A 17,485-nucleotide genomic window follows, 5' to 3' on the forward strand; every position below is an offset into this window, starting at 1 on the left:
AGGAGAATTTTTATTTCGTAGGTTCTTTCTCATTGCTGTTCAACTGTTTTCAATGTAATAATCCACTGCAATATGTGTGCATGAAACCGAGTCTGAATCTGTCGTTGAGACAGGGCAATTCCAACATCTCCTGTGAACGCCAACGTATAGGTATTTCTGTGACAGCATTTTATTAATGTTGACAGCACCTGACTACAATTAACGACTACTTACAGATTTCCTGGAGTGAGTTCCATATACGAATGTCACTTTACACCCTGTTCACAAACCCTATGAGGGTGGTCTGAAAATTTCTGTGTTTTCTAAGAATATGTTTCGATATTTTCACTGCTAAATTGACTTTTGGACATATTATTGCTTTCTGAAGATTAATAAGGCCCTCCAGGGCAAAATAAGCAGCACTTGTACGTGACAATTTTACCAATTTTCTTTTTGTAAAAGTTCGTTTAATGTAGGCCTACAAATGACCTTTGCAAAAGTCCATTCGCGTATGCGCAGTTCTTAATTACAAACTGGCTTATTGTTTCAATTCATGATGGTAGTCCAGCGAGCTTTATTTTTCTTGCAGATATTTTCAAACTGATTAACTGATTAGCTTTCACATTTTGAGCTACTCCCCTCCGTATATACGTTGGTTTTACAATACGTTTCCAAAGCCGCCTTAAGCCCCAATTCACAGTCATTTCAATATCAGCTTGTCATAAGCTTCAACTTCAGTTCCTTTCAACTCGTCTCCCTTCCAACTCCATTTCAAGTTTATTGTGTCGAGAAAACAATTTTTTTCTGGAAGTGACACTTCGTACAGTCGGACCATAACAAAGTATAGTAATGCAGTGTAATTGGCCATACCGCACCTTTTGGTTGGAATGGTAATCTTGAGTTGGGACAACAACCGTACTTGGGTGTGACCAGATTATTCATTCTTGGTCGATCTCGCAAAATGACCCACAAGTCTCTGATTTTCACTCTCTACGGTCCAGCAAAGTCCCCTCAGACCTAACGCTCCGTATCTGTGCGCTTGAATGCTCTGGAAAACCAGCATTCTGCGCAAAAGGCCAAGCTCTTTCCTGAGGTCAGTTTGTTTGGATTCCCGTAACAGGTCGGCTACCAAAAACAAAACTAAAGGCGTATTAATATTTACACAGGCTTTACGTTCGAGATACTCTCTCTACGGATTTCAATTTAGTTGCCAAGTACTAATGTGATAGGGAAGAAAACGGATATCTAGAATTATAGGATCAACATGGTTTAAATGGGACGGGACAGGGAAGCCATTCTCAACGTGAATGCAACAAGCACCGGACGTGGTATGTAGACGTAGAGAGACACACAAGATGTCGCTTGTAATACTCAACTTTGATGTATTGACCCAACTAACTACCCGGGGTACTGTCATACATACATGTAGGCGTCCTCAGAAACTACAGCCTAGAAGGAGGAAATTCCATTTCTTGAAGGAACAAAGTATTAAATGAAAGCAGTCGATATGCAAAGCTCTTCTATCAAACACAGACTACGTACATTTTATTCATACTGCAACAGCAATGTCCCTAAACTTCAGACTTTATCACAAAAAATATCAAATACCCAAGAGGGTTTTCCTTTAGACTGTACGATTTCGTTACTGACAACCAGATCATATGTCACGCGCAGACAAACAACCAGGAGTAATTAAACAACCTCAATTATGGCACCCTTTAACAGCTCTCTCACAAACTTCCTGGAGAGCTGTCGTATTAAGGGTCTGGTTCTTGATACGTCCCCAAGACTTCTTTATTACTGAAAACGTACGGCTTACTTCATATCACTACATAGTACAAGGGGCAACTATACAGCCATACGGATAATCCAGTAAATCTGTCCACTGTCAAAACTAGTCTTGGGACTTAGCTTTTTTATTTGGTAGAGGTTTAGATGCGTGTTCAACCCTTCCTTGTGCAGGAAACATTCAAGGAGGTCAGCCGAAAAGTAACAACGTTACCCACAGATATGCAGAAAACTGTTACAATGTAAATTACCTACGTCACGATAAATATTCACATTTAAAACAATGAAAAGGGGGATAATACTAGGCAAAGTCTTCAAAAGCGTTTATATTCTGTAAGTGGAATATTGTTGCTGTCAGTAATTAAAACTATGTAAATAAAAATGCAAGAAAATTAAGCAATTTGCCAATAAAGCTTTTTATAACCTAAATTTCATCTTGCTGTTGCCTCTGCAACAGAGAAAAACATCATTTCAATCTCTAACAAAACCTTCATTTGAATTCAAAAGAAAACGAAATGATTTTTGTTTCGAAAGGAGTTGCAAAGGAAATGAATCAATATAACTCTCCTCCAAATGGTGACATTGGGCCTGTCTTTAACGAGGTATTAATTCGTAATATACATTCAACCGCAAATAAGAATAAGGCGGTTCAACACAAAGGGACAGTGTAGTTATGAGGGGAATATTCCTCCTAACGTGAGTTTCACATCGACTTTTACAAATGTACTTCACCATTTAAATGATGAGACCTTCGCTATCCCACTACTCACACAAAGTAAGCTTTTGAGAACATTAAAATTTATTTAAATCTCAATGAGAACAATTTGACTTCACATATTATTTTTCAGTTTTTATACTCTCCTCAATTTGATAATCCCCTGCAAGATGTTTGCATTAAAATGAGTCTGATTCTTTTGATGAGACGAGCTAACAACTTCCCATATCTCCTGTGAGCACTCACGGTAGGCATAACTCACCAATATTGGGATACATTTACTACTGTTAAATGGACTATGAAAATAATTCATAAGTTGTGAGGAAATATAGTTAACAAGGCAAAACTAGCAAAGGAAATTTGCTTAAATGATGAGCACTTTATGTAGCTCCCATACTTTTGAATCTCATCTCAGTGAAATTTTGATGTAGTTTGCTTTCCATTTCTGCTATGCAGTAAGCCTACGCAAACCTTTGTGGATCTAATTTTCTATAAAAAATAAGAGATGAAATTGAATGTAGTGTTGTTCACACCGCAACATTTTCGACTAATGCTACTGCTGTTTCCTCCTGAAGAAAGCGGAAGGAAATCGACTTGTTTGTGTTACATTAAACAAAGTCATAAATCTTCACTGAGTAGTAGTCTGCAACTGCCAGTTGCCCATCTGCTGTGAATGTGATTCCCAGGGGAGAGTGCAGACCCTCTGCGATGCAGTGGAGAAAGCCACCTTGAGGGTCATAGTGGTGGATATGACCGGTGTCATCATCATCATTATGCATTGCAACATAGATGCCTGTGCTATCTGCGCATACACCAGTACAGTATCTAACTACTTCACCATCGATGGTAGGTTTGATGGTGAACAGTGTATCACCATTCCCATCAACAACACCGACTAACTGTTTGAAGTCGTTGATTACGACTCGATCATGGCTGTCAACAGCCACATAACGAAGTTTAATCTTGACTGGGATGGTGCTTCTGAGTTCGCCATCAGTGGGGCTGTGTTCGGTCAGCACCATTCTCTTGACATCACCAACCACAATGGTCCCATCCGTCTTGACTGCTACACTCCACAGGTTCACTGCGGTCTTACCGACCTCACTCGGTGGCACTGTGGGGAACTGGAAAGCCAGCGTGTTGTCCTTGTCAAAGACTTTCACGTGATATGTGCTCTGCTCAACAACCACCAACCGATTGCCGGTGCGTGTAGCTGCAATGCCACGTGCCCCTGTTTGGAGTTGAAAGACAAAAAGAAAAGCATTAACCAACCACCCACGTTCATGAAGAGTTACAAAGCCAGAGACATACGATCAACCCTTCTCCATTCCTCGACAAATAGATCCCGGGAACCTGGAACTATCTATTATGAAATAATCAATATGAGGTTCCTGGAAGAAGTGTCAAAGAAACGGCTAACGTTTAGCTACGTCCATGCGTAGCAAGTGAACAAGGATTCATGTAGAATGTATAATGAAGCCTCCCCCTCCCTGTCTAGCGAGTCTGTGGAATTTGGAATTTTTCCTTCTCTCACGACAATAAGCCCAGCCGGAGTCACTTCTCAACCTTTGTTGTTGCCAGGCTTGCGTTAAAATGTTCGTAATATTAATACACTAGAACACTCGGTAGTATGGCAACGAACTTTAGGAAAAGAAAGTACATTTTCCATCAAAATAAGGAGCAAGAGGGCGCTCTCCTCGTTACCGCCCACTACCTGTGCTGCGTAGTATTTAAACATGGACTGACAAAAAAAGATACTTCACAAAAACAGAAATGCACTTTGAGCCTTTACGGGAAGAAACTTTGACCATGAACCATTGTGCAGATGCAACGTGTCCAACATTCGTTGCAGTGAATTCGAAGCGCATATCTGTTTTGTCATTATGTGACATATATTTGCCTGAATGTTTAAATAAAATGTTTGATCCGGAATTTAGGTTCACTGGATTTGTTTTTAAGAATCCAGGTACTGTACAACAAGCCACCTTGTAGTCTTTTTGCGAGAGAAGAAAATTCTCTGAATGAAATATCCTGCAATATCAGGAAAAATGAATATGCCAATCTTTTTTTTTCTCTTAGAGCCTCCTCCGTCTGGGTACCATGTGACTCTGCCAAAAGCCTTTAGATTTGTTATGTGGCTTGACACCAGTGGCGTATCCAGCGGCGACAACTTGCCCCCAACCGACGGGTTGTTTAGGCTGTTTGTTTTAGATTACGTCATAGGTGAGTAGGAAAGAAAGTAATCAGTACATTTGCAAGTACTAACTTACTCTTCAGCAACCGTGGTTCCTATTGTCCCCTATTTTTATAGGTGCACGATTTGAATAGGTATACAAACTCAAGGGCAACCACACATCAAAGGCTTGACACGTTGCTGTTTGACACCGAGCAATGGGAGACTTTGAGACGCATAGTGGCGGCAGACACAACGGTCCCTTTTGGTTGCTCTGAGCATTCGCAGGCAGTTCTAGGAATTCGTGTTAGTGCTGAGCACGCGTACAACCGAGGAGAAGGACCAGTTTGTCTGCCGCCACCATACGTCTCAAAGTCTCCCACTCCGAAATAAATGATAATATTTTTTTATGACAAAACAAAGCACCAGCGTATCGTTTGTTAGCAGTTTCTACACAAACTTACATCGTTCCATCGGGATTGTGCTTTTCTGATTACCATCGATGCTGCAGATCACAACTCGTTTGTTCAAGCAGTCAGCCACTGCAACCTGATCAGGCTGACGAGCAGCAATACCCCACGCCCCATCAAACTCTCCTAGACCGCTTCCCTTGCGACCAAACACACATCGCTGCTCCCACTTTTCTTCCGTCACCACCTTGCCCAGACTGATGTCACCTACGCCCTCACTCGGTTTGAACTTCAGAAATCCAAGCCTGATGTCAACTCTGGGAATAGTTTGACCTGCCAACAATTTCAAGTCTTTGTTGATTGTTGTGTAGAGTGAGAGGAACTCACTATCCGCTGCCGTCCTTGTCACCTCTCTTGCTGTCTCCAATGAATGCTGTATTCTCTCCGATGCTAAACTCGTTGTTTTTTCATATTCTGCCAGTTTTTGCAGAAGATCGCTTTGGATATTTGTGATTTCATGGATGATGCAATTTTCTTGAGTAGTGACCCTTAGCTCTTATCTCAGCTGCCTTGGTATGCACTACTGAAATTACGTTCTCTACTCTGATATCAAGGTCGTGTTTCATTTTTGAAACTATCTCCAGAGATTCTTGGAGTTCATTCAGGATCTTCTCGAGGGGGGAAAACAAGTCAGCTAATGACTCTTTGTATGTTGAAGTGGCCTGTTTTCTATCAATGTATGCGTGTTGCGGTTTGCAGTGGTCTATCACAGTACAATCTCGACAGATTAATGTCTCACAAGTTGTGCAGAAGAATCGCGTCACTTCACCCTCGTGGGTCGTGCATGTCGGATGAGTTATAGCAGATTTGGTTTTCAATGTTATCTTCCTTTCGCGAATGTCTTCCAGAGTAGATACCGTGTGGCCCGGTGAGATAGCAAATCGTTGGTGTATTTTACAACAAACAGTGCAGATATTCTGTTCGCAATCCAGACAGCGATGCGTTGCCTCATTGCCATCATCACATGTATCACAGAGCAGCTTTGTCTCAACCAAACACACCAACTTTTCCTGTAGTTCAATCTCTTCAACCAGACCGATCAGATAAAAGTTGGTTTTCAGGCCTCTAACCCCCGCCTCTGGAAGTTGTGTCTCTTGTCGACACACGGGGCAAGGAATCTCTGTACAGCCCTGGTGCTTCGTGCTGCAGTATGTCAGCAGACATTGCTCACAGAAACTATGCAGACAGTCCAGTATCTTGGGTCGTTGGAATCTCTCACTACAAATGGGGCATTCGAGATGATGTCTGCTGATCGTCTCTAGAGCTGAACTAACTGCTGATCCTGTAGCCATTTTCTGGTTCATAGAAAACCATTTAAAGGTCTTGAATTAAATGAAAATCAACATTATTCACCATCGATAAATGAGAACGTGCAGATTAGGTCTCTCCTAATGTGTATGAAAACCATGGGAAAAATACGCTCAAACATACTTTGCATAACATCCTTGTTTTACAATTACTGTCAGGGTAAATCCCTGTAGGTCCATTAACCAGAGCCCCGGCAGATTCCCCTTTAGCAATATGCCTTCGGCAAGCAGGGTGCTGACTAAAGCTCTGGTTAAATTTAAATTCATGATAGCCATGAAGTGGGGGAGGGGTAGCCTGCATCCTTGGCAAATAAAAGAAGCTTTGAGGGCGACACCCGTTCATCAAAATGATTGACCATTTTTGTGCATTGCCTTATACAGACAAAAAAATACATGTGAAGATAATCTTCACATGTATTTTTTTTTAAAAAACGTTTAACGTTTTCATACATAAATGACCTATCAATAATACACAGTTGTGTTGCGCAACGCCCAACGGCGCTGGGATAATTTGACGGCTCATCTCCATTTACCAGAAGATGTGCAATGCTCATCAGACACCCACTTCCCCCAACCTCTACAATCTAACGCTCATAATTATATAAACTTTAAACTCCAGTTTAGTCGAGTATGTCCATACGGTAATCATTAATTGATGAAGCACTGAATTGATTGGTGTATTGGCCCTGACATAACTTCTTCCACACAGCTGAAAATCGAATGAGGCTGTGGTGAGTTGAGGTGTCTCTCTCAACCCATCGGCCATCGCGTCAATAAGATACAAGCGACTTTGCTTAAAACAGAGCTACTCCTCCCTCCTTCTTGGGGTGATTGCTGACACGCCCTCCTCTTCCCCTACTATCATAACTATGCTATAGTCATATCCTGCCCTTTACATTTCGTGATGGAAAATGCATAACATCACCACAATACAACATGTCCACCAGTCCGCTGCCCCTCTTCTCCTTTGCCAAGCATCGACCACTGCACTTTGATTTGTCATATATGGAGTGTCTTAAATGCTGTAATTCAACTCACCGCGTTGAATGAACGTTCATAAAGCGTCTATGTTTGTCAGCCTTAAAAATATTGCCAAGATTTCTCGCTCTTTGCAATGAGAATTATTTTAGTGATCCACTTCCTGGAACATGGCGTAGGCCTACATGTATGTGCGTGGCTACACACGTCTGTGAATTGACTCATGAGCGCCACTCACGACGTAAACAATAATGTCACAGGTTGGTGACCTTCAACTTCAGTTCGATGAGAGGTTGGCTATGAAATGATTGGCTATGGCTAGCAGTACCAAACAGGCTAATATGGAATGGCTGCAGCCGTTAGGCAGTGGCTTGCATAAGCACATTTGTTATTTCATACCGCAGCCGTAAGACTAGGAAACTGGATACGGACATTGTTCAGTCCCACGTCACCGCACCATTACCCCGGTACTGTATTTATTGTCATGTGTTTTAGATAAATTTACAAAAATAAAGCAGTGTAAAAAGGGCGCCCATAGAGGTTCCACAAAGCTCTATAATTTTTCCAAAATACAAAATGAGCGACTGCCTGGGTAGAAACACAACAACACCACAGACAGTAGTTCAGATAAACAAAGACGGCCCACGGGAACAGTCGTTTGGAACCATTTTATTCTTGAAGACAAATCTTACTTAAATCAAGGAGAGGTCTTGTACAATAAATGAACCGATTAAATGACGTCTGGAACAACAAACAACATAAGACTTATGGAGAAAACGTCCTTTGTGTTTTTACTTCAATGCTAATTCATATTACAGATCAATAATCACTCTCAAAAAAAGGTTTTCGCTCTCTGAAATTCACATTTTACTCGAAGGTTCATTCTACATTTAAGAATATATAATGTTTTGTTACTAAAGAGCAGTATTATTCTTTCATGAAATTTATCTCTTTTTTCCAAACGCGCTGATTCGTCTTGTACATATCCCAGTCACCTTGCCCATCAGCCTGTGCAGTGTAATTGGCGGTTTTATACTCGCCAACATTCCTTCGTCCATCAGTACTTTATCTTACAGCGTTCAAAACTGGAGTTACTGCTACAACCTCAGCAAATCAACCTATCTGTAAAGAAAGAAGCGCCATCTTAGCTCAACATTGTCAGATACGAACATGTCCTGTGATTTTAATTGAGCTAACTACGGAGTTGTTCGTAAAGTCATTTACATTTGCCAAGTGTTTGATTTTATCCTCAAGACTACATCTATTCTATAGGTCTAGCTATACATTGTAAAATATACTAATCAATTTATTGCAAGAGTTGTGCAACAACAGTTTCTTCACTTAACATTCAGAAGTCAGCTTTACTTTTAATTAAACTGAATCAGTTGATTTGTGAAGACGTTTGGTGAGATTGTTCCGGTACTTCAAAGAAAAACTCGCACCCGTACGAGAGTTTTGACAGTTTAAACTCGATATGTTTTTGGAAAATGGCGCCGACAGGGTGTGGTGTAAAGTAAAGATACACGATCAATGTATGGGGAACAGTACAACATAGACCGACGCTGGTTTTTACGATACGTTTGTAGGCCTGAAGCTTCAGTGACACAAACTTCAACTTCCGGCTTTGTCAATTCAGTCTCCCTTTTAACTCCAATTGAACTATTTGTACACGTAGAGAAACAATTTGTTTCTAGGGACTGACAGTTCGTACGGTCTGATCGTAACAACGTATATTAATGCAGTGCGATCGGCCACACTGCACCTATTGGTTGGAATGGTAATCTTGAGTTGGGACAACAACGGTACTTGGGTGTGACCAGATTATTTATTCTTTGTCGATCTCGCAAAAATGACCCGCAAGTCGCTTAATTTCGCTCTGTACGGTCCAGCAAAGTAGCTCCCCTCAGACCTAACGCTCCGGATCTGTGCGCTTGAATGCTCTGGAAAACCAGCATACTGAGCAAAAGGCCAAGCTCTTTCCTGAGGTCAGTTTGTTTGGATTCCCGTAACAGGTCGGCTACCAAAAACAAAACTAAAGGCGTATTAATATTTACACAGGCTTGACGTACGAGATACTCTCTCTACGGATTTCAATTTAGTTGCCAAGTACTAATGTGATAGGGAAGAAAACGGATATCTAAAATTGTAGGATCAACATGGTTTAAATGGGACGGGACAGGGAAGCCATTCTCAACGTGAATGCAACAAGCACCGGACGTGGTATGTAGACGTAGAGAGACACACAAGATGTCGCTTGTAATACTCAACTTTGATGTATTGACCCAACTAACTACCCGGGGTACTGTCATACATACATGTAGGCAGCCTCAGAAACTACAGCCTAGAAGGAAGAAATTCCATTTCTTGAAGGAACAAAGCATTAAATGAAAGCAGTCGATGTGCAAAGATCTTCTATCAAACACAGACTACGTACATTTTATTCATACTGCAACAGCAATGTCCCTACACTTCAGACTTTATCACAAAAATCATGAAATACCCAAGAGGGTTTTCCTTTAGACTGTATGATTTCGTTACTGACAGCCAGATCATATGTCACGCGCAGACAAACAACCAGGAGTAATTAAACAACCTCAATTATGGCACCCTTTAACAGCTCTCTCACAAACTTCCTGGAGAGCTGTCGTATTACGGGTCTGGTTCTTGATACGTTCCCAAGACTTCTTGATTACTGATAACGTACGGCTTCCTTCATATCACTACATAGTACAAGGGGCAACTGTACAATCATACGGATAATCCAGTAAATCTGTCCACTGTCAAAACGAGTCTTGGGACTTAGCTTTTTTATTTGGTAGAGGTTTAGATGTTCAACCCTTCCTTGTGCAGGAAAGATTCAAGGAGGTCAGCCGAAAAGTAACAACGTTACCCATGGGTATGGAAATAACCGTTACAATGTAAATTACCTACGTCATGATATTTATTCACATTTACAAAATTAAAAGGTCATGTTGCCTTTAAATAATTCTCGGTATAGTCTTTGAAAACATTTATATTCTGTAAGTGGAATATTATTGCTGTCAGTAATTAAAACTATGTAAATAAAATCCAAGAACATTAAGCAATTTGTCAATAAAGCTTTTTATAACCTACATTTCATCTTGCTTTTGCCTCTGCCACAGAGAAAAACATCATTTAAATCTTTAACAAAACCTTCATTTGAGTTCAAAAGAAAACAAAATGAATTTTGTTTCGAAAGGAGTTGCAAAGGGGAATGAATCAATATAACTCTCCTCCAAATGGTGACATTGGGCCTGTTTTAACGAGGTATTAATTCGTAATATATATTCAACCGCAAATAAGAATAAGGCGGTTCAACACAAAGGGACAGTTTAGTTATGAGGGGAATATTCCTCCTAACGTGAGTTCCACATCGACATTTACAAATGTACTTCACCATTTAAATGATGAGACCTTTGCTATCCCACTACTCACACAAAGTAAGCTTTTGAAAATCAAAATTTTATTTCAATCTCAATGAGAACAATTTGACTACACATATTATTTTTCAGTTTTTATACTTCCTCAATTTGATAATCCCCTGCAAGCTGTGTTCATTAAAATGGGAATGATTCTTTTGATGAGACGAGCTAACAACTTCCCATATCTCCTGTGAGCGCTCAATAGACTATGAAAATAATTCACATGTCGTGAGAAAATATAGTTAACAATGCAAAACTGACAAAGGAAATTTGTTTAAATGATAAGCACTTTACGTAGCTCCCATACTTTTGAATCCCATTTCAGTGAAATTTTAATGTAGTTTGCTTTCCATTTCTACTATGCAGTAAGCCTACGCAAACCTTTGTGGATCTAATTTCCTATTTAAAAAAATAAGTCATGAAATTGAAGGCAATGATGTACACACCGCAACGTTTCCGACGAATGCTACTGCTCTTTCCTTCCGAAGAAAGCGGAAGGAGATCGATTTGTTTGTGTTACATTAAACAAAGTCATAATTCTTCACTGAGAAAAAGTCTGCAACTGCCAGTTGCCCATCTGCTGTGAATGTGATTCCCAGGGGATAGTGCAGACCCTCTGCGATGCAGTGGAGAAAGCCACCTTGAGGGTCATAGTGGTGGATATGACCGGTGTCATCATCATCATTATGCATTGCAACATAGATGCCCGCGCTATCTGCGCATACACCAGTACAGTATCTAACTACCTCACCATCGATGGTAGGTTTGATGGTGAACAGTGTATCACCATTCGCACTAACAACCCCGACTAACTGTTGTTCACAGTCACTGATTACGACTCGATCATTGCTGTCAACAGCCACATAACAAGGTTCAATCTTGACTGGGATGGTGCTCCCGAGTTCCCCATCAGTGGGGCTGTGTTCGGTCAGCACCATTCTCTTGACATCACCAACCACAATGGTCCCATCCATCTTGACAGCTACACTCCAGAGGTCCACTGCGGTCTTACCGACCTCACTCGGTGGCACTGTGGGGAACTGGAAAGCCAGCGTGTTGTCCTTGTCAAAGACTTTCACTTGGGATGCGCTCTGCTGAACAACCACCAAGCGATTGCCGGTGCGTGTAGCTGCAACGCCACGTGGGCCTGTTTGGAGTTGAAAGACAAAAAGAAAAGCATTAACCAATCACCCACGTTCATGAAGAGCTATAAAGCCAGAGACCTAGGATCAACCATTGTCCCCTCCTCAACAAATAGATCCCGGGAACCTGGAATTATTTATTATGAAGCAATCAATATGAAGTTCACGGAAGAAGTGACCAAAAAAAAAAAAAAAAACGGCTAAACATGTAGCTACGTCCATGCATAGCAAGTGAACAAGGATTCATGTAGAATGTATATTGAAGCGTCCCCCTCCCTGTCTAGCGAGTCGGTGGAATTTGGAATTTTTCCTTCTTTCACGACAATAAGCCCCAGGTGGAGTCACTTCTCAACCTTCGTTGTTGCCAGGCTTGCGTTAAATGTTCGTAATATTAATACACTAGAACACTCGGTAGTATGGCAACGAACATCAGGAAAAGAAAGTAAATTTTCCATCAAAATAAGGAGCAAGATGGCGTTCTTCTCGTTACCGCCCACTACCTGTGCTGCGTAGTATTTAAACATGGACGAATGAACGCTGGCAAATAAATACTTCACAAAAACAGAAATGCGCATTGAGCCTTTAAGGGAGGAAATGTTGATCATGAACCATTGCGCAGATGCAACATTTGTTGCAGTGAATATGAAGCGCATATCTGTTTTGTTGTTATGTGACATATATTTGCCTGAATGTTTAAAAATTGTTGGATCCAGAATTGAGGTACACTGAATTTGTCTTTAAGAATCCAGGTATTGTACAATTAAGCCGCCGTGTAGTCTTTTTGGGGAGAAGCAAATTCTCTGAATAAAATATGCTGCAATATCTGGACAAATAAACATGCCAATCCTTTTTCTCTCTCAGAGCCTCCTCTGTCTAGGTACCATGTGACTCTGCCAAAAGCCTTTAGATTTGTTATGTGGCTTGACACCAGTGGCGTATCCATCGGCGGCAACTTGCCCCCAACCGACGGGTTGTTTAGCCTGTTTGTTTTAGATTACGTCATAGGTGAGTAGGTAGAAAGTAATCAGTGTATTTACAAGTATTTATCAAACATGAACAAAGCCTTAGAAAACAACACCACGAAACTGAAGCAAGGGAGTTGGGACTGTGAGTAGGCCTAAGGATTTCGACCTTTTTTCTCCTTACCACCATGTTGAAAAAGCATTTTGCTTTTGATTTTGCCCCCAACACACACATCAGGCAGGATACACCACTGTTTGACATCGTAATTCCAAAATAAACCATGAATTTATTTACGATAAACAAAGCACCAGTGTATCGTTGTGAGCAGTTTCTATCCAAACTTACGCCTTTCCATCGGGATTGTGCTTTTCTGGTTACCATCGATGCTGCAGATCACAACTCGTTTGTTGTAGCAGTCAGCCACTGCAACCTCATCAGGCTGACGAGCAGCAATGTCACAAGCCCAATTGAACTCTTCTTGAACGCTTCCCTTGTTACCAAACTCACATCGCTGCTCCCACTTTTCTTCCGTCACAACCTTGCCCAGACTGATGTCACCTACCCCCTCACTCGGCTTGAACTTCAGAAATCCAAGCCTCTTGTCAACTCTGGGACTAGTTTGACCTGCCAACAGTTTCAAGTCTTTGTTGATTGTTGCGTAGAGTGAGAGGAACTCACTATCCGCTGCCGTCCTTGTCACCTGTCTTGCTGTCTCCAATGAATACTGTATTCTCTCCGATGCCAAACACAATGTTTTCTCATATTCTGCCAGTTTTTGAAGACGATCGCTTTGGATGTTTTTGATGTCATCAATGATGCAATTTTCTTGAGCTGTGACCTCTGCTCTTATCTCAGCTGCCTTGTCCTGCACTTCTGTCGTGACTGTCTTCACTTGAATATCCAAGTCATACTTCATTCTTGAAACTGTCTCCTTAGATTTTTGGATTTCGTTGAGGAGTTCTTCAAGAGGAGGAAACAAGTCAGCTAATAACTGTTTGTATGTCAGTACGGTTTCCTTTCTTTCAAGGTAGGTATGTTCTGGTTTACAGTGATTAATAACGGTATAGTCTCGACAAATTAACGTTTCACACGTTGTGCAGAAGAATCGTTTAACTTCACCCTCGTGGGTTGAACACGTTGGACAATATATTTCGGACTTCTTTGTCATTTTTATCTTCCCTTGACGAATTTCCTCTAATGGAGGTATTGTGTGGCTTGACGTGGCAGCGGTCCGTAGCTGTGTGCTTCGACAATGTGAGCAAATATTCTGTTCACAGTCCAGACAGCGATGCGTTGCCTCATTGCCATCATCACATGTCTCACAGAGCAGCTTCGTCTCACCCGAACACACCAACTTTTCCTGTACTTCAATCTCCTCAACAAGACCGATCAGATAAAAGTTGGTTTTCAGGCCTCTGACCCCCGCCTCCGGAAGTTGTGTCTCTTGTCGACACACGGGGCAAGGAATCTCTGTACAGCCTTGGTGCTTCGTGCTGCAGTATGTCAGCAGACATTGCTCACAGAAACTATGCAGACAGTCCAGTATCTTGGGTCGTTGGAATCTCTCACTACAAATGGGGCATTCGAGATGATGTCTGCTGATCGTCTCTAGAGCTGAACTCACTGCTGATCCTGTCGCCATTTCTACGTGATAAGGCAAATTAGAAACAAAGGTCCTCTATAAATTAAACTGTGAAAGGTTTTCTTCTTTGAACAAACAACTGCATGAACGAGTTCAAAGTGAAGGAAATATTTGTGGGAACAATTTGATTTCTTCTGTTTTTGAAGTCTGTTTCTCCCGGACAAGGCCGCCAAACTTTCCTTCCAAATTGTATTTGAGGACCCCCCTCAAAAAAGGACACTTCAAACCCACGCACTTTGTGCCAGGAATAATTATTAGATAATAGAAAGAAAAGACCAATGACGTCGAATACAGCAGATGCTATTGCAGTAACACGCAGACATTTTCAGGCACACTTTCTGGAATGTGTCCGATAGTGCCATCAAGTATGGTCAACATCTCTTGACTATTTGAAATTGATCGTGCCGATGTGAATGAAATAACGACATGATTCAATAGTTCCATTGCCCAGGCATTGGGCACTGCAATCTTGCAGTTCATCTTGCAGGCTTCGTTTTACGCCAAAGGAGCGGGTACAAAATCGTAATAAAGATGACACTCAGGATATCTGAGGCGCCCATTTCTTGTGTTATTTGGAGGTCTTTTGACACGTTTTTATTCAAATGTAACGTGCATAGTTGTGAGCAGGTGTGCTAATAAATAAATGCCAATAAAGGGAGACAGGAGAACGCTTTTAGTAGTGTTTTCCTGCATTATAATTTGACTATTTGTGGAATAGTTTCCACGGACAAAATTGTTTTTGTTTCTAATCCGCAGTTCAGTTTCTAATTCATGACGGTAGGCCAGTGAGTCATGAAACATGTTTTTCTCGTGTTTCAACGTGACAAGTTCCGTTTCACATTTTGAACCCCTTCCCTTGCTATAACGTCTTTCTGTGATGATTTATACGACAACATTGCTGTCTATTTTTGTCAGAGAAAACGTCGACAATAAGAAATAAATCAGAGGTCCGTTTCATGGCCAGTGGGATTATCTGTACAAGACGCATATACGTTACAACTGAAAAGGATTCCCTCAGGCTTGGCGCCAAGGTGTCATAATTGGATGTGATCAATTTACGGCATATATCGGAATTCTTGCCTAAAATTCAAATACAGCTCCTTTGCCCTTCTTTTCAACTGCCTCTGAAATTACATCACAGTTATTTAGGTTCCTTTCAGTGTAAAACAAAAGTCCCCAAAGTAAAGATGAAATGAGAATAAAAGAAAATGAAATTAAGGAGACTTGAAACACCATAGTGCTATTTGAAGTTACTGCATGGTCCATTTAACGCTAACGCGTTTTAAAAGATACGTAGTTGTAGCTCTCGTCCTCTCCAACTTGTTCATGAACTGACTATTGAGCCCCCATGGTGTGTAAATCCCGGGGGATGGGGTAATATACCCCCCCCTTGGTGGGGGTATGGGCTATTAAATCATCCCCACTTTTGTTTGTGATGAGAAAAAAATAAAGCGGATTGTGATGAATTTTCAGGATTTCCCAACGACTGAAATACAATATCACTGTATCAGAAAAGCGAAAGCAATTTTAGAAAGCCATAAGTATACTATTTTGGTTAAAGATTCTGCATGAATTGAATACACATCACAGAAGTACACCTTTATCAAGAACATCGCCCCCCCCCCCTCATCACGTCGAATTTTCATGACCGGGCAAATCGTCCCCCCACAATTGTTCCGTCCTCCATCCGCCCAGTTTTCAACACAGATTTACTCCACTGTGAGCTCCTTTTAACATTAGACCCCTTCCCCTAATTGTGCCACCTTTTAAACTTTTTGGTTTGGGGAAACGTTGAAGCCATCGGGACCAGAATCTGGACTGATCTCGTAGCCCGTACTCTATGTCCTATCGCCGGCAATTACCGATGTGGCAACCTTGCCACGTACCTTTTCAAACAAACCACTGACAAGTTCTTTGAAAGATTTTTGCAGCGGAAAGTATTTCACTTACCATTCAAAGGAACGTCCTTGCTTTCCTTTTTAAATTGAATTGATTGATTTGTCTAGAGTTTTATCGAGATTCTTCCACTCTTGTAATGTAGAAATCACACCTGTAGCACAGATTTTGGAAAGTGTAGACGCGAAGTGTTTCCTGGAAAATGGCGCCGACAAGGTGTGGTGTGTAGGGATACGCAAGCAATGTACAGCGAGTGGTACATAAGGCCAGGCCTGCGTTGGTTTGACATTGATGTCTATTCCAAACTGTACGGTACATTCTCAAAGCCGCCTTACGCTTCAGTGCACAGTAATTTGCAAACCACAGTTTGTCATGAACTTCAAACCCAGTCTCCCTTTCAACCCAGTCTCCCTTTCAACTCATTTCCACACCGTTGTGTCGAGACTCCATTCTGTTGGGACGAACCTTGCCACAGCTGCACCATAACAAACTACCGTAATACACAGTAACGTGCCGTTCAGCACTAAACAGTTGGATTACACAGACTTGACGTTGCCAGTCCTGAGTGTGACAGAATGTTTCATTCTTTGTCGGTTTGCGGGGAGCGTGTCAGAACATCGCCTTTTCAGGTTCAGAGATGGATCGTTCAGACCTACCACGCGGTACCATTACGCTAATTAGAACCGCTCTGGAAATCAGCAATCAGTACAAGAAATTAACCAACATTTGATAGCATAAAGTGTCCTTGATATTTGAGTAATAAGACGAAAACTAATAATGGTGACACTTTCTCCTGAGCATAGGAAGTTGTTTCAAAACATTGATGTAATTTGGAAAAGAACAGGAATTTAGAATTATAAGGTCAACATCGTTTAGACGCTACAAGGAGGCTGTCCCAATACGAGGCGAGGACTATAAATGGCACGTAGACAGAGACGGACACAGGATGCAATTTGCCACATTCAACCTTGATTTATTTCCACCTCAAC

General features: G+C 41.4%; 1 protein-coding gene and 1 pseudogene across 2 annotated transcripts; both read right to left on the bottom strand.

Annotated features, from left to right (window-relative positions):
- Positions 1 to 536: 536 nt before the first annotated feature.
- LOC147797862 (E3 ubiquitin-protein ligase TRIM56-like) lies at positions 537 to 7,664 on the bottom strand (annotated as a pseudogene). The gene is made up of 3 exons (XR_015426915.1): positions 7,471 to 7,664; positions 5,120 to 6,420; positions 537 to 3,713 (listed from the first exon to the last, which is right to left on the bottom strand). The product of XR_015426915.1 is annotated as an E3 ubiquitin-protein ligase TRIM56-like (transcript).
- A 2,156-nt stretch (positions 7,665 to 9,820) lies between these two features.
- Positions 9,821 to 16,815, bottom strand: LOC147797863 (E3 ubiquitin-protein ligase TRIM56-like). The gene is made up of 3 exons (XM_087142757.1): positions 16,551 to 16,815; positions 13,304 to 14,602; positions 9,821 to 12,000 (listed from the first exon to the last, which is right to left on the bottom strand). The coding sequence occupies exons 2-3, from the start codon at positions 14,598 to 14,600 to the stop codon at positions 11,375 to 11,377; spliced, it is 1,923 nt and encodes a 640-aa protein (XP_086998883.1). The 5' UTR covers positions 14,601 to 14,602; positions 16,551 to 16,815; the 3' UTR covers positions 9,821 to 11,374.
- Positions 16,816 to 17,485: the final 670 nt, after the last annotated feature.

Source organism: Acanthaster planci, linkage group LG10, assembly GCF_054643075.1.
Source record: "Acanthaster planci isolate LZ-2023a linkage group LG10, COTS_SCS, whole genome shotgun sequence".
In the NCBI taxonomy this organism is placed as follows: domain Eukaryota; kingdom Metazoa; phylum Echinodermata; class Asteroidea; order Valvatida; family Acanthasteridae; genus Acanthaster; species Acanthaster planci.

Coding starts and splice junctions, on each gene's coding strand:
- LOC147797863 (XM_087142757.1), bottom strand. CDS start 14,600: ATGGCGACAGGATCAGCAGTGAGTTCAGCTCTAGAGACGATCAGCAGA. Junction 12,001..13,303: donor CACAATCCCGATGGAAAGGC/GTAAGTTTGGAT, acceptor AACTCCAAACAG/GCCCACGTGGCGTTGCAGCT.